The sequence below is a fragment of the Hippichthys cyanospilos genome, chromosome 17 (assembly GCF_059441005.1).
Source record: "Hippichthys cyanospilos isolate Australia breed blue-spotted pipefish chromosome 17, RoL_Hcya_1.0, whole genome shotgun sequence".
Classification (NCBI taxonomy): Eukaryota; Metazoa; Chordata; class Actinopteri; order Syngnathiformes; family Syngnathidae; genus Hippichthys; species Hippichthys cyanospilos.
Genome location: NC_142385.1, coordinates 15,867,371 through 15,892,186, shown reverse-complemented (window position 1 = coordinate 15,892,186; position 24,816 = coordinate 15,867,371). Strand labels below are relative to the sequence as shown.

The window sequence follows — 24,816 nt, the reverse complement described above, 5'->3', positions numbered from 1 at the left end:
ACCAATAAAATACATAAGACTACGCGATACAAAAAAAACGTAAAAAAAATACAAAAGAAAATCAACATGACTAATAACAAAAAAGCAAAAAAAAACTAAAATACGAAAGAATTTAAAAAGACACAAACAAAAGTAATAAAAACAAAATATTTAGAGACTAATACAATGGAAAAACAAGCAAAAACCAAAACAATCCAAGGGAATTTCAAAACAAATGACTAATATAACAAAAACTCCAAAACAAAATAATACTTAAAAAACAAAGTGAATTTTTGGGGGTGGACAATATAAGGGTGTTGCATGTGGTGAATGCTGAAGGTAATGTTGCAAATGCTGGAGGTAAGTGCTGCAAATACGAAGTAGCGGATATTGCAAGTATTTTTGTTTTTTTTTTCGGATTAGCCAAAATGCATAAAATGAGCTGGGGGAGCCATAGGCTTAGTTGAAAAAAAAAAAAAAAAAAACACACACACACACAAAATAAAGGTAAATGCGCTTCCAAAGGTGGGTTTGTGCCATGAGAATGGCCAGCAGCTGCTCCCAGCGCCCAGCGTAACTCAATCGTCTCGAAGCTTCCATGCACCTTATTCCATTATTTGGGCCCTGTTTTCTCTCTCGTCCTTTTTTTGCGCTTTATCTACGCCTCGTTCTCATTTGTCCATCTGCCTGGCGGGGGAAGGAAGTAACCCTTGCCCACCTTCCTGCTCCAGGCGCCACTCGGATAAAGGCAGCATCCAGCTTACACGGTGTGTGCCGCGTTTGCCGTTGCTCTGGAGTTTGTGTTATCGAGGAAGTACTCAAAGTCTTTTGTGTGCGTTATACGACTCAGATACACGAGACTGATATTTCTGGCTCATCCGCCGGGAAAACTGTGTCATTAATGACACGTTTTGCCGAGGTCAGGAGAAGACAATTCGGCAACGTAAGTTGGAGAAGGAATATTTCGTGTTGGACCTTGAAGTGATCCAAAGCATCCCTAGAAATGAGAGTTGTTATTGGCACAGACTGCGATGGGCATGTCACAGGAAACAAAGGTGATGAAGACAGGTGTGGTATTTAGGAGGAAAACGCAGAAGGTCAGATCGTGGTTGACTTTGTAAAAAGGATGCAAAGTTTATGACAGGGTGCCCAGGGAAAAAGTTGGATATTATATTAGCAGGACAGGACAGATGGCATTAAAGGTTGGACGGGAATGTCCATGGAGATGTTTGCAGATGACATTGTGATTTGTAGGCCACGGGAGGAGGAGAAGCTGTTTTGGTGGAGGTTGGCCCTGGAAAAAAGAGGAATTGAGGTTAGCCGCAGCAAGACTAAGTATGTGGGGTGAAGATACAGGGAGGAGAGACACAGAAGGTGGAGGATTTGAAGTATTTAGGGTCAACAGTCCAGAGCAAATGGACACAAATGCTGTCCAAGCATCTAGGACTTGGATATGAATGAACGCATCCACGTTAACCGAAGGAAAGAGGCAAAGGCGCGGCCTTGGACGAGGACCTGCTACCGCGGCGATGTGGAAGATAGCGGCCCGCTCGCAATACCTGAAAGCAATGACGCTTCCATTAGCGTCGCTGAAAGCATCCTAATCTGATGGCGTCAGCGCTCCGGGCTACACAAAGAAAGCACTAACAAATGCTATCAGGATTCAACACTGTCGCCCTCAAAACTCAACGCAGGGGCAAAACGCAAACGCCCCCGCAACACCGAACTATATAAGGAGGCTCCAAAGCGGTACGAGATGCGCCTGGAAGCTCGTAGGCGACCCGACTGAACCGCAGTGCGAGAATGGAGCAAACGGGCGCTGGAAACGGAGTGGCAGCCATGGCTGCCCGCTATCAGAGTTTTGATCCGGCGGCGTATCTCCAGTACAACTACACGCCACCGCGGGCCGACTTTGACCGGGAGGACAGCATCGTCCCTTGGAAACTGGCGTGTCTCCACAGAGCCTTCACCGAAGGTAAGACACGAGATTGGGGTGTTTAGTATATACCTCGGGCCGCGAAAATGTGGGCGTGGGTCCGCCAATGGCCCGCGGACCATTATTTGGACACCCCTGCTCAGCAAAGCTTTTGTTAGTTTCGGCCAAGGCTTGCGTCGAATCCTAATATGGCGCCCCTGCGATATTTGGCTCAGGGGACATCAGCGGGGAGCTGCTGGTGGACATCGGCTCGGGCCCCACCCTCTACCAAGTCCTGAGCGCCTGCGAGGTCTTCAAGGAGGTGATCCTCACGGACTTCCTGGAGGTCAACCGCAAGGAGCTGCGGCGCTGGCTGCGGGACGAGGAGGGCTGCGGCCTGGACTGGACGCCGTACCTGCAGCACGTCTGCAAACTGGAGGGCCGACGGTAGGAAGGGCCGCGCCCACCCCGTTTCGGAGAGCAGACGCCGTTTTCAACGGCTCCCTTTCAGGGCGTCGGCGTGGAGCGAGAAGGCGGCCAAGCTGCGGCGGGCCGTCCGCGACATCCTCCCCGTGGACGTGCACCGGCCCCGGCCTCTGGACCCGGGGGCGTTCCCCCCCGCGGGGGCCGACTGCCTGGTGTCCTGCTTCTGCCTGGAGAGCGTCAGTCCCGACCTGGCCGCCTTCACCCGGGCCCTGGGCCACATCGGGACCCTGCTGCGGCCCGGAGGCCACCTGCTGCTCATCGGCGCCCTGGAGGAGAGCTTCTACTTGGGGGGGCCCGGCTTGAAGATCCCCGTGGTGCCGCTGGGGGAGGCGGAGGTGTGCGCCAGTCTCAAGGAGAGCGGCTACACCCTGATCCGCTTGGAGGTCTACACGCTGCCTCGGGACATGCGAGTCGGGGTGGATGATGTGACTGGGGTGTTTTTTGTCAAAGCCAAGAAGGATTAAAAGAGTTCTGTCATGCATGTATTTCTCGTGTCAGTTGGAAAAGGCGCCTTGTAGTTTCCTATGTGGGACATATTATTCATCGCGGTGAATAAGAATTACGATTACACTGCCCCCTGCAGTCCCACAACAGCTACTACAGCAACACCACAAAGTCAGTTGGAACCTCTGACCGTCTCGCGGTTCGATTAGATTCCGATTCACAATCGATTTTTGATTTAAAATGATCCGATTCAATGATATCCACTTCAATCTGTAGCTTGTACAAATAATCATTTTAATATTTCCCTCTGGTTTGTAAGACAGAATGAGGAGAAAAGTATATTTTACGTTAAAATTTGGAATGACCCCGTAACGCGAACCATATCATCATTTTGGGGACATCTAAAACCGATTCTAAAGTGAGAATCTCAATTCTTAAGTGAATCGATTTGTGTGTGTGTGTGTGTGTGTGTGTGTGTGTATGCAAAAGTGAACAGAGATGTATTGAAAATATAAAAAATATAAACTGAATTATTCTGATGGAAAAAAATGAATTAGCATTTATTGTAATTATGCTAATGTTCACCCTCTGCATCTACGTAAAGTGAAATATTTGGTCTTTGTGCCAAAACGCTAATAAAGCTATTATTAAAAGTGTGATTTTGCTCTTCATTTCTTTATTAAATCAAGAAGTGTTTGAATAAACGAACATGTTGATATGCCATGATGGAGGTTTTATTAGCAACCAACACAAAGCATATGTAGAATACTACTGTACAGGATACACACATCAAAAGCGTCACATGTCCAAAAAATGTCCAAGAACGTCTGCTGACATAATTTGGGGTTCCATTAGCACCACCTCGTGGCTGCCACAGAGATGTTCTGTATTTACATGACGAGTACAAGCACACCAACCTCCAGTCAGGACTTTTATGCAAAGGAGACCTTGGGCCGTTCTCCTGAGCCGTCCCTCTGCGCTCCAGCATCTGCCAATTACAAATTGGACGCAGTGATCTGTCTGGTTGACCTTTGACCTCTTTATGTTTGGCATGTATGACTTTTTAGACAGCATCTTACCCCTCAAAATCCAGTTGGTGCCAGATACACCATTAGCAGCCCCTTAAAATGTTAGGGATCGGCGAGTATCGATACCAGCCGTATTTCATGGTATCGGTACTCGCGACGGCAGCCGATACCAATAGTTTTCTGTTGCCAGATATTGGACGAACATAACATTGGCAATTTTTTGTAAAGTTTAAACTCCTTGGAACAGATTAGATTATGTACATGTAAAAAGTGGCTCTACTTATGAAAGATTCTTACGGCGAAAATACTTCTGAAAGAAAGTAATTCATAAGTAGAGGTACCACTTTACTGGTCTTGGTTTAAAAACCAAAAAGAAACTGTATCAATCATTCTGATTAAAAAAAAAAAAAATCAAATTTAACCAGCATGAACCCACTTTGCAACACGCACAAAAAAGAAATAAAAATCATGTCGTTTTGAGTATTTGAGGTCACTTTGGCAATTGTCTTCGGTGCAAAAATGGCTAGTTTTCATTCCGCGCTGTTTGTTTCTTGATGAATTTCTTACCCGAATGGGGGCGCGGGCTCTTGATGGTGTCAGGTTCTTCTCCAGAAGGCGAGTCGTCGTCGCGGTCCACGGAGCTCATGTCTATGGAAGATAGGTGCGCTTGGGCCATTCTCTGCACAGCTGAAACCAATTTGGAAAATGGCCGGGCTCTTCAATGACAGTCATTTCTGCAACGCCCCCAAAGGCAAGAAGAAAATATTTGCCCCTCCCCCTAAACATCACCCCTGTAAACCATTTTTTAAAACTGTCATAAGTACACCTCTGATGAAAAATGTTCTTAAAGGGATAGTCCACTTATTTCGCCATTTTCAGTAGTAAAAAACTGATATTTTGTTTGTAATTCGTTTGTTTACCGTATTTTTCAGACCATAAGCCTCAGAAAATTAATTTTTGTCATGTATAGGCTCTATGTTGTAGCATCAGATGTTTATGCAGAAAGATGGGACATACAGTAGAAGTTTTTTAAATGTTAGGTTTTTTCACACAGCTTGCAAGAATACTGCACCAACACAACAGTTACGTGACTGGTTGCGTTAAATAGTGGAGAGGTCCCTCTGGTGGTGAGGGAAATAGTTCAAACTCAAAATCAATACTTTGATTGTGTCTTGTTCTGTCTTCTGTCCCTCTGTTTACTCGAAGATTCCTGGGAGGCTAGGAAAAAACTGCAGATAAGCCACAGGGTTTCAACGCGTGAGAAAAAAGTAGCGGCTTATCAAGGCAGTGGAAATTTAACATATTTTCACTCCACTAGAATTTGTCTTTCAAACCAAGAGCACCACCTAGAGGAATTTAAAAAAACAAAAACACCAATGCTTCATGAAGCTTCATTTTCAAATGACTCATGTAAATCCTTTGCTATGCTGACAATTTTTATTGCCGCAGATGTGTGTCTATCCCATAATCCGGGATGATCCAGGACAAACACACATCTGCCTCCGCTTCTAATCTCATGATCAAACAACGTTCACGTTTTTTTTTTTTTTTTTTGGGGGGGGGGGGGGCAGATGTAGACCACGTGTGATTTTTTACAAGTGTTACATAATCGTACGAGACCAATGCGGGCCCACTGACCTTTGAGCGAGGGCGGCTGGTACGCGCCTGGCCCCTTGTTGAGCGTTTTGCCTTTCGGGACGCCGTTTTCCACCCACTGCGGCAGGAACGGTGGACAGGACGCATCAGGACACTGTGGACGGGTTCACGACGGGCTGGGCTTTACCTGGTGACACACGCCGTCGTCTTCCGGCGATGGAGGGTCCGTCAGACGGAAGAGGGTGGCGGGCGTGGGCCTCCGACGGCGAATCTCCACACAGAGAAAAGTGTTTGTAATTTCATAAAAATACCACAAGATGGCAGCAAAGTAAAGACATTTCTCTCTGAAGCACAGTTCCGAACACTTGCATGCCACCAGATGGCGCCAAAGCAATGCAGGTTGCATTAGGAAGAGGCTGCAGTGCAAATACTGCGCAAACGAATCATCGAACTTAAAATAAAAAATAAATATTTTTTTAAAGGGTAAGTCAAGTCAAAAACTGTCCTTACCGGAACTTGCTCTATGCACCCAAACTAGTCTAAAAATTAATATTGTGAGCTCAGCAGCAAAATCAATCTGTTTTTTGTCCATCTCAGGCAGCGGCCATTTTGTCACATACTCAAAATGTCATCACAGGTCAGCTTGTGAAGGCCACGCGGCCAAATTCAGAAAGTGAAAAAGGACACACATGCCTGTCCTCTTATTTTTTGGTCCCCTTAATGCATGAAAATGAAGGTACCGCTTTTATGTTTAGACTAGTGAAACTGCATAAAACATTCTGGCGCCATTTTTTTTTTTTACTTCTACTTTTTGTTCCTGCTTTGTAAGAACAAAAAGTCTTTCCCAGCAAAGGCCCTTGTTGTTCTTTTAAACAAATCCGCGTAGTGCAAACGTGTCCCACCGGCCGCGTTACTATTGATCTCCTCTGGCTCTGAGTCATACCCAGAAGTCGCAGTTACGCAACGGACTAAAGGCAAAGCGGGCCGGACTTTCCATTTCAGCACCTGCTCTCAACGCATCCCAAGCGTGCGAAAGCGTCCACGAGAGTCATCGGCGCCTCTCTTTTGCAACAGCATGGGAAACGGAGCGGCCAATGGCGGCCCGGAGCGTGGGTTCCGCGCGTGGGCGCCGCATCTCGGCTTCTCCGCTGCGTTGGATCGCTTTTGCCGATTTGGAGCCAACGCGGGCAATATGCAAATTCGCAAGATGACATGTGCCCCGGCGTGAACATTTTAAGGCTAATCCGTCAAGCCAACGCGTTTTACGTTTATGTTGAATGTTTTTCAGCGGAATACAGATGAATGATTCAACTCATTCACTGCCAACTCAGTTAAAATGAGTTTTTTGGGGTACTTATTCAGCTGTCGCTGGAATTTATAAATTGCCAGTCCAGTAAAAACGGACCATTGACGTCTATAGTCGTCAGTGGCAGCGAATGAGTTCATCATCGTTGGACAAACAGCGATACCATCCCGCATTTGTTCGGGTTTTTCTTGTAAATTTGCAATTAAGTGATTTGTTTGGAGCCACGTTGATTTGGTAGAATTTGGTGAAATTGTCGCTTTGTATTTAGCATCAGGCTAAGCAACACAAATATGATTATTTAATGAATTGATTATTCTGTCTTACAATTTGTCAATTCGTTCATTATGAAATGATTAGATCATTAAAATGTCGGTTTGCTTTCGGCATAAGGCTAAGCAACACATTTCATGAATCTAATTGTTTGTTGTAAAACAAATGAATTGATGAAGATTAGTTAAATGTGCATCCTGAGAAAAGAACGCTCCTAAACCGGGGTTTTCAAACATGCGGCTCGCGCGCCCCGCAAACAGGTTTAATCCGGTCGCGAGATGATTTTTTTTTAAATGTAAAAATGTTTTTTTCAATACATGAAAAACTTGAAATGTTTTTTTAATTAATAGTAATCTTAATGTGTTATGATAGTGATTTTTGTACTATTTTGGACAATATTAAAAAAAAAAAAATGGGGGGGGGGCTGAGTCCCATTTTTGAAACTCTATTCTCAATTTGAAAGGCTAACCCTGTTTTGAACCCTTAGGCACGCGTTGAAGCCTTCATTTCAAAAACCGAGTTTGAAAGCCCGAGATGACCGACTTTCGCTTTGCATTCAAAATTTAGCAGTTGGCGCCGCGTAAACTCGTTTTTAATATTACTAACATGTCAGTTCCTCCATTCCTTTTGATGCCTCATCACTTTTAAGAGATGCAAAAAAGTCAGGCGTGCGCGGCTCAGATTAATCCCAGCGCTGTCCAGACTCAGCTGCCAACAGGCGCTAATACATTAAAAAAAAAAAAAAAAAACTTCCATTGCTCCTCACGTTATGTAAGCAGCAGTCGGGTTGGGGGCGGGGTCAAAACCCTGCAAAAGGTTGCACAAAGTTCACTGCTTTGGGACTACTCGTTTAATTGTGGGATGAGCCTGCTTCCAAAAGCTATGCTAGCTTTAAATAAATAAGAGGTTCTCAAAGTTTTTTCACTTATGGGAAATTATTTTCCAGTCAATTACCCCTGAACCAGTGCAAAGCATTTTGGGATAGAAAAAAAAAATCACGAGTAAATTGATTCATCTTCCAATTCATCTGCTCTTGATTTGAAAATAAATCATTCTTTTCCTGTTATGTTATGTTATGTTAATTGATCAATGGTCCAATTCACCAGCTCTTATTTTGAAAAGAAGAATACATTTTTCTGTTGCGATGATACAATGCATTTTATTAGGTTTGCTAAAACCTGCGGAAACCCTGTTAAAATCTCCTGTACCCTTTTTTTTCAGCCAAGTACCTCCTTAACCCTTTTAAAGAATAAATCCAAACCAAATGCTAGTTTTGAAACAGAGTCACTATAACACGATTTTGGAATAAGTTGTTTCATGTTCCAATTGATTTACTGATTTAATCAGAAAAGAAAAAAAAATACTTTTCCTGTCATGACATTACAATGCATTAAATTAAGATTTGCTGATACCTGCCCAAAAACCCTGTTAAAATCTCACGTACCCCTTTGAGATAGTTTTTCTTAACAAAAACATTTTTGCATGAAAAAAAAATTAAAACAGAGTGCTCACATTTTGAAACTGAGACACGATATCACAATTCAGCGCTAAGTGGCAACATGCTCCACTTAATTTGTTCTTAATTTGAAAAGAAAGCATCAATTTTTATACATATACTTAAAAAAACACTATTTCAATGAAGTAATACTAGTTTTTTTGTGGCTTTAATATCTATGGAACATTGAGCAGGTCTATCGACTTGATCAAATGTGCTTGACGTGATGCCTTGCAGAGCTATGCATGATTCTCACCAGTTCCACCTGTCTCGGATCCAGCTGTATGGGCACCGCCGAAGGCACCGAGAACTGGATCTTCCGCTTAGCGTCGCTGTCCTCGGCCTCTCGCTCCACCGGCTCCATCCCTGCAGGCACAAGGGACGTCACGTCTCCAACTTTTGTCCAAAAGTCCAAGCTGATGCGCACTGGGTCACGAAGCAAGTCGTGTGGAGGCTGACGACGGCAAAACGCTCAGCTGTTGCAGCAAATATCGCGATTACCCAGACCACGCCGGGAACAAAAAAAAAGAACGCGTTTTCGCTTTGATGCCTGCAGATGGCAGTGTTTTACAGTTTTTTTCGGAGTCGACAGTTAAAGCCAATTGGACTGCGCCAACTGTGTACGTCCACTAGATGACAGCCACTACTAAAATTTTACGAAAGCAAACTGACCCTCGAAACTTCCATCTCTATTATTTACGTTGAAAATCTGAATCTATCCACCACAAGTGTAGCGCCAGCCAGTCAACATATTTTTAACTTCCTTCCTGTCTCTTTTTACCCACTTTTTAAGTTGGGTGTGCTGGAGTTTTGAGTAGAGATTGAAGGCTGAACCAATTTAAAATCAAGTGTAAATTTAACGTTGGGCTACAAGTTTCATTGTGCATGATTCATGTATCAGATTTTTTAAAACAACTATTCTCTTTTTAATTATTTTTTCGGTTCGAAAGCAGACATGGGGTCACTTTCACATGTCGTCCTAGATCGGATAATAATCCAAATATTTGATTGAAAACGTTGACTAGCTTTTTAACGTTGCATTGCAAATATATGGATTTTTAGTTTGGACGAATAAAGTTAAAAAAATAAAAGTCTTATTTCATATTTCCGACTGTAGCTTTGGCGTGGTATTATAATCTTACCTTAGGAGACCTCAGTTTGAAATGGGCGGGGCCTGGAAAAGGAGTAAAGTTGCAAAGTTGTTTTGAGAGACAGTATTGACTTTATTAATGACTTTGATTTACCCCCACGTGAAACTTGAAGCATAAACTGGAGATTCGCGGTGACAGATCATCCACACGGCCGGTTCATTTGTTTCTCGCAGTATGACGTCATAACACTTTCAGAGACGTAAAAACCTTGCCTCATTTTCCCAACATCTTTCCCCAACATTAAAGCAATGGAAGGAAAGCGATATGTTATACTGAATTAAGATGTCGATTGTAAAAGAATAACATCACACGCAGGTTGCTGTATCCACAGCTGTATTGTACTTCCGTAAACACTACGTCACCCATGACATCATCTTTTTTTGCGAATGCGGATCACCTTGTTGGGACACGTTTGTGCCGCACCCCCGACAAATGTTGTATTTAAAGAAATTTTAAACTTGTCAGTCCATGTACAACTGTTAAAACATGTTATCATTTTGTTTGTTATTTATTTTCCGTAAAATGAACTCTTTATAAACAAATATTGCCACGCTATTGTTTTCTGGTTTGGGTCACGTGACGTTTGCAAGCCAGAGCCGTGATTGGTTGTCACTTGAGCTTTGACGTGTGACGTCTTTTTCAGTCGACATAAAGTAAAAAAAAAAAAAAAATGTTTTTAAAGGTATTATGTGTAAATGGAAACCATTTAATTGAGAAAATTGGAGGCATAGTATTACTGAAATTACTGAAAATGGTGAAATACATTTTGTAGCCATTAAACTCTTGTACAGTATTTTGACAACTTTTGAGTCATTTTCGTTTTTTCATTTGATATAAAGATCAAAGGTTTGGATGAAATACTGCAAAAGTGTTATTAGGTAATATGAACACACAAAAAATTGGATTTTACAAAAATAAAAATTTAGGAGCGAAATTGCTTTGTCTTGCAAGGAAATTTTCTGTTTCATGCCCCCAAAAATATCTTCCATCTTCGTTTCGTATTCTTCCCCGTGTGTGGCGCATTGGGCCCCGCCGGCAATCGGCGCGGTCGCCCGTGCCAAGCTTGGCAAGCGGGCACGTCCGCCAGGGCGCCGCTTTCGCTCGCTTCAATTGACTCGTTTAGGCCATGGCGCACCGACGCCCCGGAATTGGGGCGGCCGCCATATTGTGTCCTTCTGTCTTGTGTTGTTCCCACTCGGGAACTCGGGGATTGTTCCGCCATCATTTCGGCCATGAATCGTTTAACGATCGTAAACCCTCATTAGCGAGGTCTTCGTTTGACCGCTATGTTTATTTGCGTAATTGCGGTGGTGTGGAAGCGTGCCGCAATGGGGAAGCGTTTCACCAAAATTCTCAAATTGGGGGGGCATGAGGCGCCTCCAGTGAAAAGGCTCCTTTTTAGACATATGAAGTGTACTTGAAATAAAATAAGAATTGGCATCATTTTTCAGGCACTTTGATGCATGCAATTTTTTTTCAGCTTTGGACTAACCTGTGCCCTGTATAAACACTGTAAAAGGCTGGTGAACGGTTGTTGAAAGTTGATTTATTTTGCTTTTTCTTTTGTTAATGTTAAAAAGGATACAGATTTTATAGATGATCTTATTTCTTCGACTAGAGGGGTGTGAATGGTTTCCGTTTTTGTGGGGTCCGTAGCTAAAAATAATTGAAAATGATTGCTGTAATTGAATGATCGAAGTCTTAAAAAGAAAAGAAAAACGTTCTTGGAGTTTTAACCCCTGGGTGTCGACTTCAACCCAATTCGGGCCATTGAAATAGAAACATCTAACAAAAAGCGTTAAAGGCTAGGAGGCTAAAAATGACTATTGTCAAAACAGGTTTTTGAACCTCCCAAAATGGAAGCATTCGTTCATTCCTAAATGTTTGCAAATGGAATTTATTTGATGCCAAAGTTTGACTCAATGACTATCGACACCAAGGGGTCGGAGGGGAAAACGATTTCGAACGAGGCGATTCGGGTACGGTATCAGCATGGGACGATACCGCACAGCCCGGTCCCCCTCGGTATCTGCGGCCAAAATACGGTACCGAAACAACACTGTGGAGAACCGCAGGACCGGCGCGTTTGAAATGCTTGAAAACGGACGACGGGGACGACACGACACCTTCTTGTGACCGACCCCAATTTTTGTGTGCGGATCCACTGACTTTTAGCGCTTCTTTCATTTTTGCCTTTCAGCGCCCGATGACAGATGGCGAGTTCTTCTCAAACTCAACCCCCCCTTCTCCCATCAGCACCTCGCCCAGCCGCGCGCCCCGAGGGGGGGATGGGGGGTAGTCTCTGCGAACGCGTCCGCATGTCAATCAGCGGCTCTCATGTGATGGCTCTTGCCAATGACGTGCCAGCCATATGGGCCTGGCATCACCCAGACAGAGGCACAACGAGAAGGGGAGGAGGAAGAGGAGGAAGAGGAAGGTAGGCGAACGAGGGGGACACACGCACGGCAGCCCGGATCTTCTTCGCTACGCACGACGTCGTCGGCATGGTGTAAACAAACCCCAGGTAGGTCTTCTTCTTCTTCTTCTTCTTTTTCATTTGAACTGACACTTGCATTTGTAAATCCGTAAAGATGATGTGGATGTGTGTGTGTGGAGAATGGCAAAAAGGGTACACACGCACATACACACTCGTGGAAGATAAATAGATGAGATAAGCACTGTTTTTTTTTTTTTAATGGTGATTGCATTATGGTATGAATTTTCATATTGCCGCGGGGCACCGAATGAAATCCTCGCGTATCAGAAATTGTGCTTTTAAGATTACGTTGAAATGAACAAATACTTTTGAATTCATTCAATGCCAAAGACGTATTTTTATGTTTTAAAAGAGTCTAGACTTTCAATGCCAGGTATTAAATATTTTTTCCAGTTTTGCTAAACACCCTAAAAAAAATGTAATTCATTAAGAAGGAAAAGAATCAATTACTTTAGGTAGTAAAAAAATGATATGATGACTTACTAAATTGATTATTTTAGTGGTTAATTTCCAAAAGTAAGCGATGACTTTGTACATGAAGTGCCAGTCATTTGTAGCCCCTCCTTTGGCCAAACTACATATAAATAAGTATAGGAGATTGAATGTTCGGACTCAAAGAAAATTAAAACAAATAAAAAAAAAAACGTAAAAATACGTCTTTGGGATTAAACGAGTGGTAAATTCTGCTCGTGGTCACATCATTAGGTACTCCTGCAGGCTATGCCACGCCCTTTACAAGCGTAATTGATTTGATTGACACTTTTCATGAATAGTGGACAGAAGATTGGGAACACTTGTGTGTGTGTGAGAGTGTGTATCATGTGTACTGCAGTCGTACCTAAATATGTGCCCCCTTTTTGTCAATTCCCAGTGTTCGCATCCGCTTTTTCTTAGGTGTCCCTAAAAATGTGATGGTGTCTTTCAACGATGCAGGTGGACATCCATTTTCATTTTTTTGTCCCATTATGTTTGCAAGACATTTTGTCGCATCCCATCTTGCGTCTAATAATGTGACAAGAGACGTCCATTTCGCGCCATTTTGTGTCTCAGCCCGTACTGCTGGGGTCCCTGATAATGTGACCCGGGGGACATGTTGCAGGTTCCTAATAATGTGACCTGACAGCAATTTTGTCGCATCACATGTTGTAAACGTGTCTAAAAATGTCAGATGAGACAAACATTTTCCGCCATTTTGCAACACGGACATGTTTCAGGAGTCCCAAATACTGTGACCCGAGTCATCGAATTCCATGCATTTTGTTTTCCTTCCTTGCTGCTTGACCTTTACCCATGCACCACGCTGCCGTCCCATGTTGAAGCTGTCCCTAATGAAATGACCTGGCGTTCCTGATATTACAACTCGCCGCCTCCATTTGCAAAACATTTTTGGTCATCTTTCATCCATGTGTCACTTTTTTTGGTTGTAGGTCTCCCTAATAATGTGATCTGACGCATCCAGTTCCAGATTTTTTGCATCTCATGGTCTATACATCCATCCTTATACCCTTTCTTGTTTTTTCTTTGAATCTGTTTCGCAGATATCCCTAATAATATGACCAAAAATGTCCATTCCCGGGCATTTTTTTCCTTTCTTGCACAGTCTTCACCCAAGCTTCATCACGTGACAGCCTCCACGTTACATTTTCTGCAGGCGTCCCTAATAATATGTCCGTTTTTCGTCTCAAATATGGCATATTTGCCGGCGCCACCACAAGCGTAGCTAAGGATGTGACATTTTTGGGGGGGGGCTCAAACTTCAGCTTGCGGGATGACGTCACAGGTCGGCCATATAAACCCCCCCACCCGCCTCCTCTGATGCAGGTGACAATGCTGAGCCGTCTCTTCAGCGAGGTTCTGCCGGACGTCCAGAGGCTGGCGGCGGACTGGGCCGACAATCAGGACGGCGGCTCGGCCGCCAAGGTGAAGAGCGAGCACGAGGACGAAGCGGACGAGGCGCGCGGCGGGGACGGCAGCAGCCGAGCCGAGTCGGAAATGGCAGACGAGGAGGATGACGAGGAGGAGGAGGAGGACGAGGAGGAGGACGAGGAGGAGGACAAAGGCGGCAAAAGGCGCGGACCGAAGAAGCGCAAGACGAGCGCGGCCCGATTGGAGCGCTCCAAGGTTCGGCGGGTGAAGGCCAACGCACGGGAGCGCACGCGCATGCACGACCTGAACTCGGCGCTGGACAACCTCCGCAAGGTGGTCCCGTGCTACTCCAAGACGCAGAAGCTGTCCAAGATCGAGACGCTGCGCCTGGCCAAGAACTACATCCTGGCCCTGGGCGAGATCCTGCGCAACGGCAAGCGTCCGGACGTGGTGAGCTACGTGCAGATGCTGTGCAAGGGCCTCTCGCAGCCCACCACCAACCTGGTGGCCGGCTGCCTGCAGCTCAACACGCGCAACTTCCTCACCGAACCGGAAGCGGCCCGCTTCCACGTGCCCGGCTCGCCTTTCTCCCTGCACCCGTACTCGTCGTCGTCGACGTCGCCCTCGTCTTCGTCGTACCGCTGCCGGCTCGCCAGCCCCAACTACGGAGCCGCGGGGCTCCGCGGGGGCCACTCGTACGCCTCGGGTTACGAGGCGGCCTTCGCTCCGGGGGGCGGGGCCTCGCCGGACTACCTGAGCCCGGACTACGAGGGCCAGCGCAGCCCGCAGGAGCTGCACGAGGCCGAGCGGAACTATCAGTTCTACTCCCGGGCCGGGCGCGCTTGCGCTTTGACTTTTGGACCTTCGGGACCGCGCGGCGGGGGCGCGCACTCCGAGAACATCCCGCCTTTCCACCAGGGCCACCACGAGCGCGCCTTGGGCCCCTACGACGACATCGGCGCCTTTTTCCACAATTGACTCCAAAGCTTTCTCTCGTCTGTGTTTCTTGTGTGGTCTCGTGTGTGCGTGTGAGCGTGTGCGCAAAATGACCAGACGCGTGTAACATAAAGCAAATGTACAAATAAATCATGATTTATAACGGTCTGACCTCATCTGCTATCGCCTGCGTTCGCCCGCATTATTGTCAAGGTAAAGCAAAATCATTTTGAAAACAACTCCCATAAAGAGGCGCTTTTATGACCTCGATGCATTCCTTCAACGCACGGGTAAAATATTCAACGTTTTTCAGGATTCCTCCAGATTTAAACGAGCAAATTGACTCGAATTGATTTGTGGCAGTTATTCCTGAGGTAGAGTGAAGGAATTTTACAGTTTTATATCACGCGTCGCACTCTAAAAACGGTTCACTCAAAAAACAACAATATTATTTAATTCATGTCCCTAAACGTCAAAAAACGAGCGAAGCAATATTTAAGACAACTTGACCCGACTGTCTGAATTGTTGTGGTAAAAAAAAAAAAAAAAAAAAAAATGGCGCCCACACATTGACTTTGTTTTTGATTCAAAAGTTGGATAAGAAAAATGATTCAAAAGGGTCCAATAACTTTTGGGCTTATATTTAACCCCCCAAAAATATGAAAAAAAATTGGGGGAATTTTGAACTAAACATCTTGATATTGGGTGTAGTCCAATACCTCTTTCTCTCAAAAAGTTGGGGTAAAATAGCTCACGCATAAAACGACCCAAAAAATATGTTTGTATTTTGAGTTATTCATTTTGATCCATTTTTCGGAGACAAACTAAGTTATTTCATTCTCTTTTTGACGAAATTTTCTCTTAGTTTTTTTCTCCCTGCAGCAAAGACCATTTCAATGTATGTTTTGGACAGTTCTCAATTGAAAACAAACCAGTTAAACTGTCTCTTTTTTATATAATAAGTGAATATTACTCCTAGGCTTTCATTGACACTAAAGTCTGAGAAATTCATAATAATTAAATAATTTAATACAACCTTTTAACTCTTGACTGCATTTTCAAATTACTGATTTTTTGTCTTTGTGAGACTAAGGTATGTATATATTATTATTTTATCAGTGCAACAACAACAACAACAACAACAACAACAATAATAATAATAATAATAATAATAATAATAATAATAATAATAATAATAATAATAATAATAATAATGAGCGCAAAGCGTGCAAGCGCCATATTGGACCACCGCCTGAGGTTCCATATGTCGCCTTTCTGCATGGTCAAGGGTGTGCATGCAGGCAGACTCTTCATCCAATAAAATGCATACACACAACCGTAATCATTTGCATAAAAAATATTATGAATTTAGTACGGCCCGTTTTAAAACGGTACAAATTGAAATGGGCCAGAAAGCGAACATTTAGATTTTCGGGCGCATTTCCCTGCAGCAGATGTTTCGATTTTTAGGCCAGAAACGAGCCGGATTTGAATTTAAAATGAAGTTGAAAAGAGCAGAAGGAGCCAACAAAATCAAATTGCATGTTAAAATGGACAGTCGCTTTTTTTTTTTTAACAAATGACAACAGCGACTTTGTTTTGGTGAGCAAAAAGTCTAAAATAAAAACGGACACGAGGGGAAAATGCGCTGTATATTTTTACCGCAGTAAGAAAAATGAACAACACGGTGGAAAAATGTGAATACCTATCTGACGTTTAAAAAAAAGACTTCTAAAATGTGTTACTGAGAATTTGTAGAATTATGAACACACGCTGACGCCGTGCAAATGAACTTTGCGCATCCGAGAGGTCCATCAGAATTTGGTGGGGCCCATATACAGGTGGCAGTCATTTACAGGCCGCATGCACGTCCAGGAGGCAGGCGGGCGCGTGCACGCGCTTGCCCCGGTGCAGCTGCGCCACGCCACCGGCCCCGCTGCTTCTTTGCTAATTCCACCAGCATCTGTTCATTACTCCAGAAAAAAAAGTATTTTGAGTTCCTTTTTTTGATTCCATGCATGCGCGCTCGGACTCATTCATAATATGAAATGAGTCATTTTTATTGTTATTCTGAATTGACGTGTCGCAAATCTTTGAGAACTATGCACAGGCCCCACTACTTTATTTATTTGCGATATGGATTTAATTACCGGAAAAACAATTAGTTCAGGCCTATTTGTTCAAATCAATGTCTGTAAAATGCCTAATACCGTGCACGAATGTAATTTAATAAGCCAGCCAAATGTTCATTTGCTAACAAAGTAGGCCTTCATCTCCATCTGGATCATTTTACACTTATAACATTAACACGTGACACACACACACACACACACACACTCACACGTATATATATATATATATATATATATATATATATATATATATATATATATATATATATATATATATATATATATATATATATATATATATATATATATATATATATATATATATATGTATGTGTGTGTGTGTGTGTGTGGTGTGTTTACAGAAATACACACATATTATACACTATATTGTACACTATTATATATTGTATACTATATAATATATGTATACATTTGAAAATACAATAATTCCCACTGTTTTTCCCATTACGAATCGAAGCAGGTGTTCTAAAAGAGCTGGAAAAATAAAGGTTCTATGCTTCATATTTAAAAATGCTACCGCTCCAAGTTAGCTTATATTTTGTGAGTAAAGTGGGGGGGGTTTGCAATGATGTTGGGCTGGAGCCCTGTTGCCAACCAAAACAACAGCACTTAAACCGTTCAACTCTAAAGTTGTCTTCGTCAACTGCAATATTTTGAATATTTTTTTAAAAAAATAGCAGGAATAAATGTCTCGCCTGTAAGCCAAGCCTAAAATCATGACGATATCCTTAAACGAGTGTTTTGTTGACTTAGTATTCGCAGCTCTAGTCATGGAGCTCATTAACTTGTGCAGGTGTACCTAATCAAGTGGCCGCCGAGAGTCTATTATGCAGTGGTGTTTGCTGCACAGATGGCGGGAGTGTTTTTTTTCTTTTTTTTTTTTATCTTTCAGGGAGTGCGAGGCAATGAGCGAAGGGGAGGGTGAAGGAGAGGCGAGGAAAAGGATGCCGCCATCATGGCGCGGTCACGCGGGCAGCGGTAATTGGCGGCCATATTGAGGGCAAACTCCCAGCTGGACCTGTCACATGCCTTACACTCCAACTCCTTGCTTACAGTTTTTTCTTTTTTGTTTTTTTTTTGCTTCATTTCTCTTCACTATACTTTTTTTACTTGTTTCTGAGTGTTTTCTCTTCCCAATCACACACACACACACACACACACACACACACACACACACACTTTCCGGGTGGTTCAAAGTAGGACACTGCAGTGCTCAAAAGTTCATAAACACTTAATGGCTTTTTTACACAGAAAACAGAAAACAACTGGGAAGTCAAGTATAAATTATTGTATTACTCTTCAAAACATGACAAGAACAGCTTTCTTTTCAAATCAAGAGCAAATTAGTTGGAAGATGATTTTTTTCCCGCTAAATTGTGCTGTAGTGAAACTTTGCCAATTGGTGTATGCCTTTATTTTGTTCAGTTGTTTTACGAATTAGAATCAAAGAAAAAAGGTTGAGAACCACTGATCTATAAAATATGACAAACACAAAACGTGAAAATCATTTTTTTCGAGGATCCGAACAATCGATACTTGAGTACATTGAGGACATAAATTTCCAGATACTTAAGTTAAAATGATACTTAAGTATCTGGGATTGAATGTCTGGACTCTTCAATAAAAAACGTGAAAATACATCTCTGGCATTGAATGAGTTCAACTGGTTGAATTGATTTCTTCAATGAAAAGTCATGAATTCTTTCAGAATTTAATATCAAACAATAGGAAATTAACACCAATAAAAAGATATTTTTTTTATTAATAAGCCAAATTATTTGACGGACCCCCTGCAGTCAGGCCATGGACCTCCGGTGGTCCGCGGACCCCACTTTGAGTACCGCTCCTCTACGGAACACAGTTACAATGAAAATGTTGACAATGGAAAATGTGAAATTCCCACACAAGCCGATTACAAAAAAAAAAGTTTTAGTTAAAATGATCAAATATTTTATTATTATTATTAAAAAAAAAACTCTGAAAGACAGAGCTGTTTTTTCTGGTCCTTATGTTCATGCCTTTGCTGTTTCCAGACGTGAGCAGTGCGGGCTTGTCAAAGACTAATGAACATCTGTCACCGAATTCAAACACACAGATGCTCTCAAAACACACACACACACACGCACACACACACACACACACACACACTCACACACACTCACACTTTAATGGCTGCACTGGACTCTCCAGGCGCCACCCGCGGGTTCCGTCTTTGACCCCTGAGCGCGTTTGACCTTGTGCGGATTTCACCTGCTTGGCTGCCGTATGCTCAGATGACAAACACAATGAAGCTCGGGAAATTTGCCCGCCAAAATATTGGGAACAGCTCTCGTCGCAGTCTTACATCATTGCAAACGCCAATCGCGCACGGCATGCACGCACTATGAATATTCATAATTAATAAGTGATATAAATGAGCGCTTCCGAAACCGCCAAGTAGCCGGAACAAAGTCAAGGAAAAAGACTTCAAACACAGTGCTAATGACAGTTAGCGTTCGCATTAGCATTAGCATAGTATAAAACAGAACAGAGTAAAACCGTACATCATTCTGCAAATCACAATAAAGTTCATTAGCAAGAAGTCGCCTCATGTTCACTTCATTTGCTCTTCATTTGAAAAGAAAACTGAACAGTTTTTTTTGTCGAGAAAGCGCAAAATAGTCAAGTTGCCTTTTCCCAAAGAACTAACTATTGCTGTTGTGCATCCTCAAAAAGAAAAATAACTTTTGATCTTTTGAGTTTCCACAGGAGAGACTAGGTCTTGATCTAGTTTTTTGAAAAAAAAAAAGAAAAAAAAATAGACCATATGGTATATTATTTTTGCAACTTCTGGAACAAAGAAAATTGTATGATGATGCACTTCCTGAAAAAAATAGACAATCTAGTGATGTTTGACTTACTAAAAAAGAAATTCCTAATGTGGCAAACATATTATATATTTACCCAAAACAAAGAGAAACTATTGACCAAAGTGTAGATGCTTCACTTTCTGAAAAAGAAAACAAGCTAATGATGTTTGACTTTCTTTAAAAAAAAAAAGTCATTCATAAGGTTTTTTCCCCATATATAGGACAAAACATTTGATGTATTTCCCCAAAGGAAAGACAAACTATTGGTTATACTATAGAAGCTTCACTTTCTGAAAAAGAAGACATGCTGAGCCCATAAACAAAATAAACATTGAGAGATTTTCCCCAAAGTACAGTCACAGCACTTGCTTTAAAAATAGCTGACGCTCAATTCACGTCCTAATCCTTCGTGTCCACTGCTGCGTCCATTTCGTCTCGGCGGGACATCCCCCAAACACCCGAGACATGATTACAATGTCCAAGATGTCCTCGACCGAGGACAGCTCAGTGGAGTAACTCAAACCAGTCAATATCACGTCAATCGATCTGAGACGCTCTAGTGGCTGCTGATTTGGTTAGCAACAACAACAGCTCGATTGAACTTTTTCAGGGGAGGTGGACCAAATGAGGCATCGTCTGGCGCGGCTGCCAACGGTTGCAGCGACGATGCATTCTTATGACTTTGTCAAGCGCGGCTGGGTTGTTGGTAAACGGAATGGAGTGCGCGCCTCTCTGGATTAAAAGATTATCACAAGAGGTATGGAGAAGAGAGGAGCTCCCCGTGTGGGAAGGGGGTGAGGGTTGGGGGGGGGCACTCATCTACTGAATTATGGGGAGGGGAGACGCGCTGGTCTCCAACATATGCTCATGCATATGCGCTCATGAATGAATTTATGCGTATAGGAACATAAACACGCGTCCAATTATGAACTTTCACCGGGATGCCGGCAATTCAAAAAGTGAGATTTATGCACACGGGAGGAGTTCATATTTGTGATTGATGCTGAGCAAAATGAAGGTACAATCTTCTCCGGAACTCTTGCGGTAGTCTGCAAACATGGATGCTCAGTAATTAGGATTTGATTTGTGGGAAATTTGTCATTTGAGTAGAACTTCTTCATCAGCTTCAAACGGACAACTTGCGGAATATTTCGAGATAATTTCACTTGTTCTCAAGCGGCGGTACGGAAAGACACTGCCAGATTTCAGCAAAGTTTCCGCAAGAATCGAATCTAATGTAATACTTTTTAAATTTCCTTTCAAATTAAGAGCATATCAATTGGAACATGATGCAACATTGCGCTGCAGAGTGAAATTAAAAGCGAAACGCTTTGGGAGCGCGACAAGAGGAACAAAACAGACATGTTGAAGCTAAACAAACACTCAAAGTAAAAAGTAGACTTTTCAACTAAAATGGAATAAGTTATATGAGTCCTTGCAATATTAAGATGATGATGATGGATGCTACGTACATGTAAGTTCAGCCTATTCATTTTTACTGTGACATTTGTTAATATCTGGTGTTGGTTTTTGCTAACGTCTTGTAAATGCAGTTTGAACCTTACTTTGTCCAATTTTTAGGACCCCAAACATTCCTGTTGGGACCCATAGCATTTTAGATTTGGGGGGGGGGGGGGACATAAGCTCGAGAAGAGGAACAAAACCTCCAGATGATATTTATTAATATCTGTATTTGGTTTTTGCGTCCCCGGAATCCAACAGTTTCCGGAGGTACATTGAGGACGGTTAAGCGCAAAAATCTAACTGTAAGCATGTTTTTGAATTGTTGGCCTTTCCGAACAAGGAGAAAATGAGTTGATAAAAAACAGAAGCTCCGTGGCAGAGGTAATAAGCGTCCGTCAGAGCAAACGTGGGGGAAGCTCGTCAGCGTCCGACAGGATGAATAAATCAACTCCTTCCCCCTGAATTAATCTCTCTCAAGTTGAGATTCTATTAGCGATGAGCTTGGACATCTCCATGGTAACTGGAATTCCGCCCGGCGTTCCCGAGCGGCTTTGCTAGCTGTTTTGCCCGCTAACGGCCTCGCATTTTACCTTTACATTTAAACTTGCGGCTAGCTTTTAGTTTGAGTGCGCCGCAATGGCGTTGCCTGCATAAAACACGGCGAGGAATAGTGAGCGGCGTGTCTGCCTCCATCTTTCCAGTTGCCAGACGCCGCCGACTTGCCAGAGTGGCAATGCCAGAGGGAATGAAGCGCCACATGGCACGTTGATGGCGGGGCCAGCTGGGGGGGGGGGGTAGCTGTGTGTTCATGTGTAGATTTGCTGTACGTGTGTGTGTGTGTTGAATTTAGTTTTTGTTTTGCATGTTAAATTCCATAACATCTGTTCAGTGGGCACCACCATCGCTACCGACTGGGCTGGTGTGTACGGAAACAGAGGTGGGGGTGATGGGGGGGGGGGGGGGTTCATTTTCAATCGAAAGAGTCGTTCTCCATTTAGAAAGCAAGATTTATTATTACTATTATTATTATCATAATGTATGATGAACATTGCTAGTTGTTCCTCTGGGGTTTGAGCTGGTTTTAGAATTGCACCACTATGCTACTTTTTCAGAAAGTGCGTTCAGCTTCATTTTAGGAAAGTCCAAATGGTTTATCTTCTTCTGAGGAAAGTGCAACAAAAACAGTCTTTTTTTTCAGTGAAATGCAACATTAGTAGTTTTTATTTTTCAGAAATGACCATTTTATGGAAGTACGGCGCTGATCGTTTATTTTCTATTTGGGAAAGTGAAACTTCAATTTTTTTTGCGAAAGGCGAATGAGCAACGGAGCAAAAAGCACAAGTTCAAATCAAAACGCGCGACTGCAGAGACTCGGGATGAAAAACCGCTGGTGAAATTGCTCGTCGATTGTCCTCCCGCGCCAGCCGCCTCAAGTAAGGCCTCGATGACGACGGTCGTCAGGTGCTCGGCCGGTGACCCCGCCCCCTTGTCGCGCCAGGAGGACCCGGCCTACAACAAAGACATGATAAGCCAGGGGTGTGACACTAGTGCAACATGAACTCCTCGTCTTCGTTTTGAGAAAGCGCAAGGCAATTGGTTTGTCTTCTTGTTGAAGTTGTTGCCCGAGCACCCCAAATAACAAATTCATTGTGACGGAATGAAAAACAAAAGCAGAGTGATTACATTTCCTTCACACATGTTCATTTTGCCGCGGGCTGATTAATGTGACGTGACCATCCCAATTTGTTGTTCATCACAACAACTGGGTTAAAAGTAATTTCCCAACATGGAGGCTTTTCCACTAGCTCGGTGCAGGTGTGTGTGTGTGTGTGTGAGCCTCTCCATCGTCGCACATGGAGGTATGCACATATAAACACACACACACACACACACACAACTAGTTCTTCTCCTCATCATCATCATCCCCGCTGGCACTATGGGGAAAAAAAATTCGCCCCACCCTCCTCCCACTTTCATTTATCTGCCCCCACTTGCCCCCCTAACGCCCCTAAGCCCCCCAATCCCCACCCGTGGCAGCCGATGTCTTTCGCAGCGTGGCGCGCCATCTGTTGTGTTGCCGCCCCCCTTCCGCCTCCCCCCCCCGCTCACAAACACACCAACTAACATCAACTACTCCATGCAGGGAAAATGTGCATTTAGCCAATTTATTAGCCGCGGCCTGCAAAATGGAATCAAGTACTTTCTTGGAGTCATATTTTGTTTTGATTTCGGTTGCTTGGTTTACTAATAAAAACTGATTTGATTTGATGTATGAACACAATAAAAATGGAAAAATTTCAATCAAAAGATAGAAAAACACAACCGCAAATGTATTACTCTATGACTATTGCGCAAAAATAAAACAAGTACTGCATAAATGTGAGTCATAAAATATTAATGTTACTGTGATAAAACTTTTCAAGTTTTTCATCTATTGAAAAAAATCAGCTCATTTTTAAACTTAAACTTAAAGCACTCGCAAGCAAACGTTCGGATGAACTTACTACGGGTTATTGGGGAGTTGTTTGATCATTTTTTTGAGGGAGGGGGCGGTTGGAAGGCATTATTGGCATTTCTAATGGCAAAATATGAGGTCAGGAATTAAGCTTGTATCTCATGGCACCTCTGTGTCACAAATGTTGAGGCTGCCTTGAAAGTCATTTTGATAAATGTTCAGTATTTTTATTCATGCAAGAAAAGGAGGATTTGGTCATTGTCCCCTAATTTTTTGAATGCGCGTCCACCGTCCAAACGGGCCGTCATCTGCGCCCGAGGGCACGATTCCGCTTCATTCCGCCGATTTAAACCCCAAATGAAAATTGATGCGCTGTGCTGGCTTTGGCAAAAAAAGCGGGCTGACGCGTGACCTCCGATGGCCAGACTTCAATAAATCCCCCACAACGCCACCGGTCTCTTCTCCTCAGGTGTAAATGGAGGCAGCAGCTCATCTGTCAAGCGCGGGGGCCGCGAGCGGCGCTTTTGGAACGCCACCAAAACAATTTCTCGAGTGAGGTGCGAGCGTGCTGTTTTATTAGAGGAGAGGGTCTTCATTTGGTGCCCCTGAGGAGAATTCGAGCAGCCAAGCAAAGGGTGCCCACACCCCCTTTTTCACAGCCAATCCCGGAAAGCATCATTTGACGCCACGCTCCTCCCAAATTAGGGGAAGGGAGAAAAATGAAGCTTTGCAATTTAGCCGGGCCCATCTGTCGAGGTTACCTGCTTCCGATATCAAATTCCCCAATACCAGCCCTGGAAAACGCCCCAAATTCCAGCTTCAAAGCAAAACGGAATTATTCCTGTTCACTTTTCTTAATGGGTCCTTTAAATCGGGGTCTCAAGACATCGTTGGGGCCCCAAGTTAGAATAATTACAAACAGGGAT

At 43.4% G+C, this 24,816-nt stretch overlaps 3 protein-coding genes across 3 annotated transcripts; 2 read left to right on the top strand and 1 right to left on the bottom strand.

Moving 5' to 3' along the window:
• Nucleotides 1-1,782: 1,782 nt before the first annotated feature.
• Nucleotides 1,783-2,844, top strand: pnmt (phenylethanolamine N-methyltransferase). The gene is made up of 3 exons (XM_088439653.1): nt 1,783-1,954; nt 2,131-2,341; nt 2,406-2,844. The coding sequence occupies exons 1-3, from the start codon at nt 1,783-1,785 to the stop codon at nt 2,842-2,844; spliced, it is 822 nt and encodes a 273-aa protein (XP_088295779.1).
• A 692-nt stretch (nt 2,845-3,536) lies between these two features.
• On the bottom strand, nt 3,537-8,981 carry LOC148409981 (protein phosphatase 1 regulatory subunit 1B-like). The gene is made up of 5 exons (XM_088438175.1): nt 8,776-8,981; nt 5,636-5,719; nt 5,491-5,566; nt 4,420-4,539; nt 3,537-3,812 (listed from the first exon to the last, which is right to left on the bottom strand). The coding sequence occupies exons 1-5, from the start codon at nt 8,881-8,883 to the stop codon at nt 3,757-3,759; spliced, it is 444 nt and encodes a 147-aa protein (XP_088294301.1). The 5' UTR covers nt 8,884-8,981; the 3' UTR covers nt 3,537-3,756.
• A 3,002-nt stretch (nt 8,982-11,983) lies between these two features.
• On the top strand, nt 11,984-15,137 carry LOC148409980 (neurogenic differentiation factor 2-like). The gene is made up of 2 exons (XM_088439090.1): nt 11,984-12,194; nt 13,989-15,137. Exons 1-2 carry the CDS (start codon nt 12,042-12,044, stop codon nt 15,009-15,011), a joined length of 1,176 nt encoding a protein of 391 aa, XP_088295216.1. The 5' UTR covers nt 11,984-12,041; the 3' UTR covers nt 15,012-15,137.
• Nucleotides 15,138-24,816: the final 9,679 nt, after the last annotated feature.

Excerpts from the sequence above, each read along its gene's own strand:
- LOC148409980 (XM_088439090.1), top strand. The coding sequence starts at position 12,042 with ATGGGCCTGGCATCACCCAGACAGAGGCACAACGAGAAGGGGAGGAGG. Across the intron at positions 12,195-13,988 it reads ATGGTGTAAACAAACCCCAG|GTGACAATGCTGAGCCGTCT; the intron begins GTAGGTCTTCTT and ends CCTCTGATGCAG.
- pnmt (XM_088439653.1), top strand. The coding sequence starts at position 1,783 with ATGGAGCAAACGGGCGCTGGAAACGGAGTGGCAGCCATGGCTGCCCGC. Across the intron at positions 1,955-2,130 it reads CCACAGAGCCTTCACCGAAG|GGGACATCAGCGGGGAGCTG; the intron begins GTAAGACACGAG and ends TATTTGGCTCAG. Across the intron at positions 2,342-2,405 it reads TGCAAACTGGAGGGCCGACG|GGCGTCGGCGTGGAGCGAGA; the intron begins GTAGGAAGGGCC and ends GCTCCCTTTCAG.
- LOC148409981 (XM_088438175.1), bottom strand. The coding sequence starts at position 8,883 with ATGGAGCCGGTGGAGCGAGAGGCCGAGGACAGCGACGCTAAGCGGAAG. Across the intron at positions 5,720-8,775 it reads ATCCGAGACAGGTGGAACTG|ATTCGCCGTCGGAGGCCCAC; the intron begins GTGAGAATCATG and ends CTCTGTGTGGAG. Across the intron at positions 3,813-4,419 it reads GAGCCCGCGCCCCCATTCGG|ATGCTGGAGCGCAGAGGGAC; the intron begins GTAAGAAATTCA and ends TGTAATTGGCAG.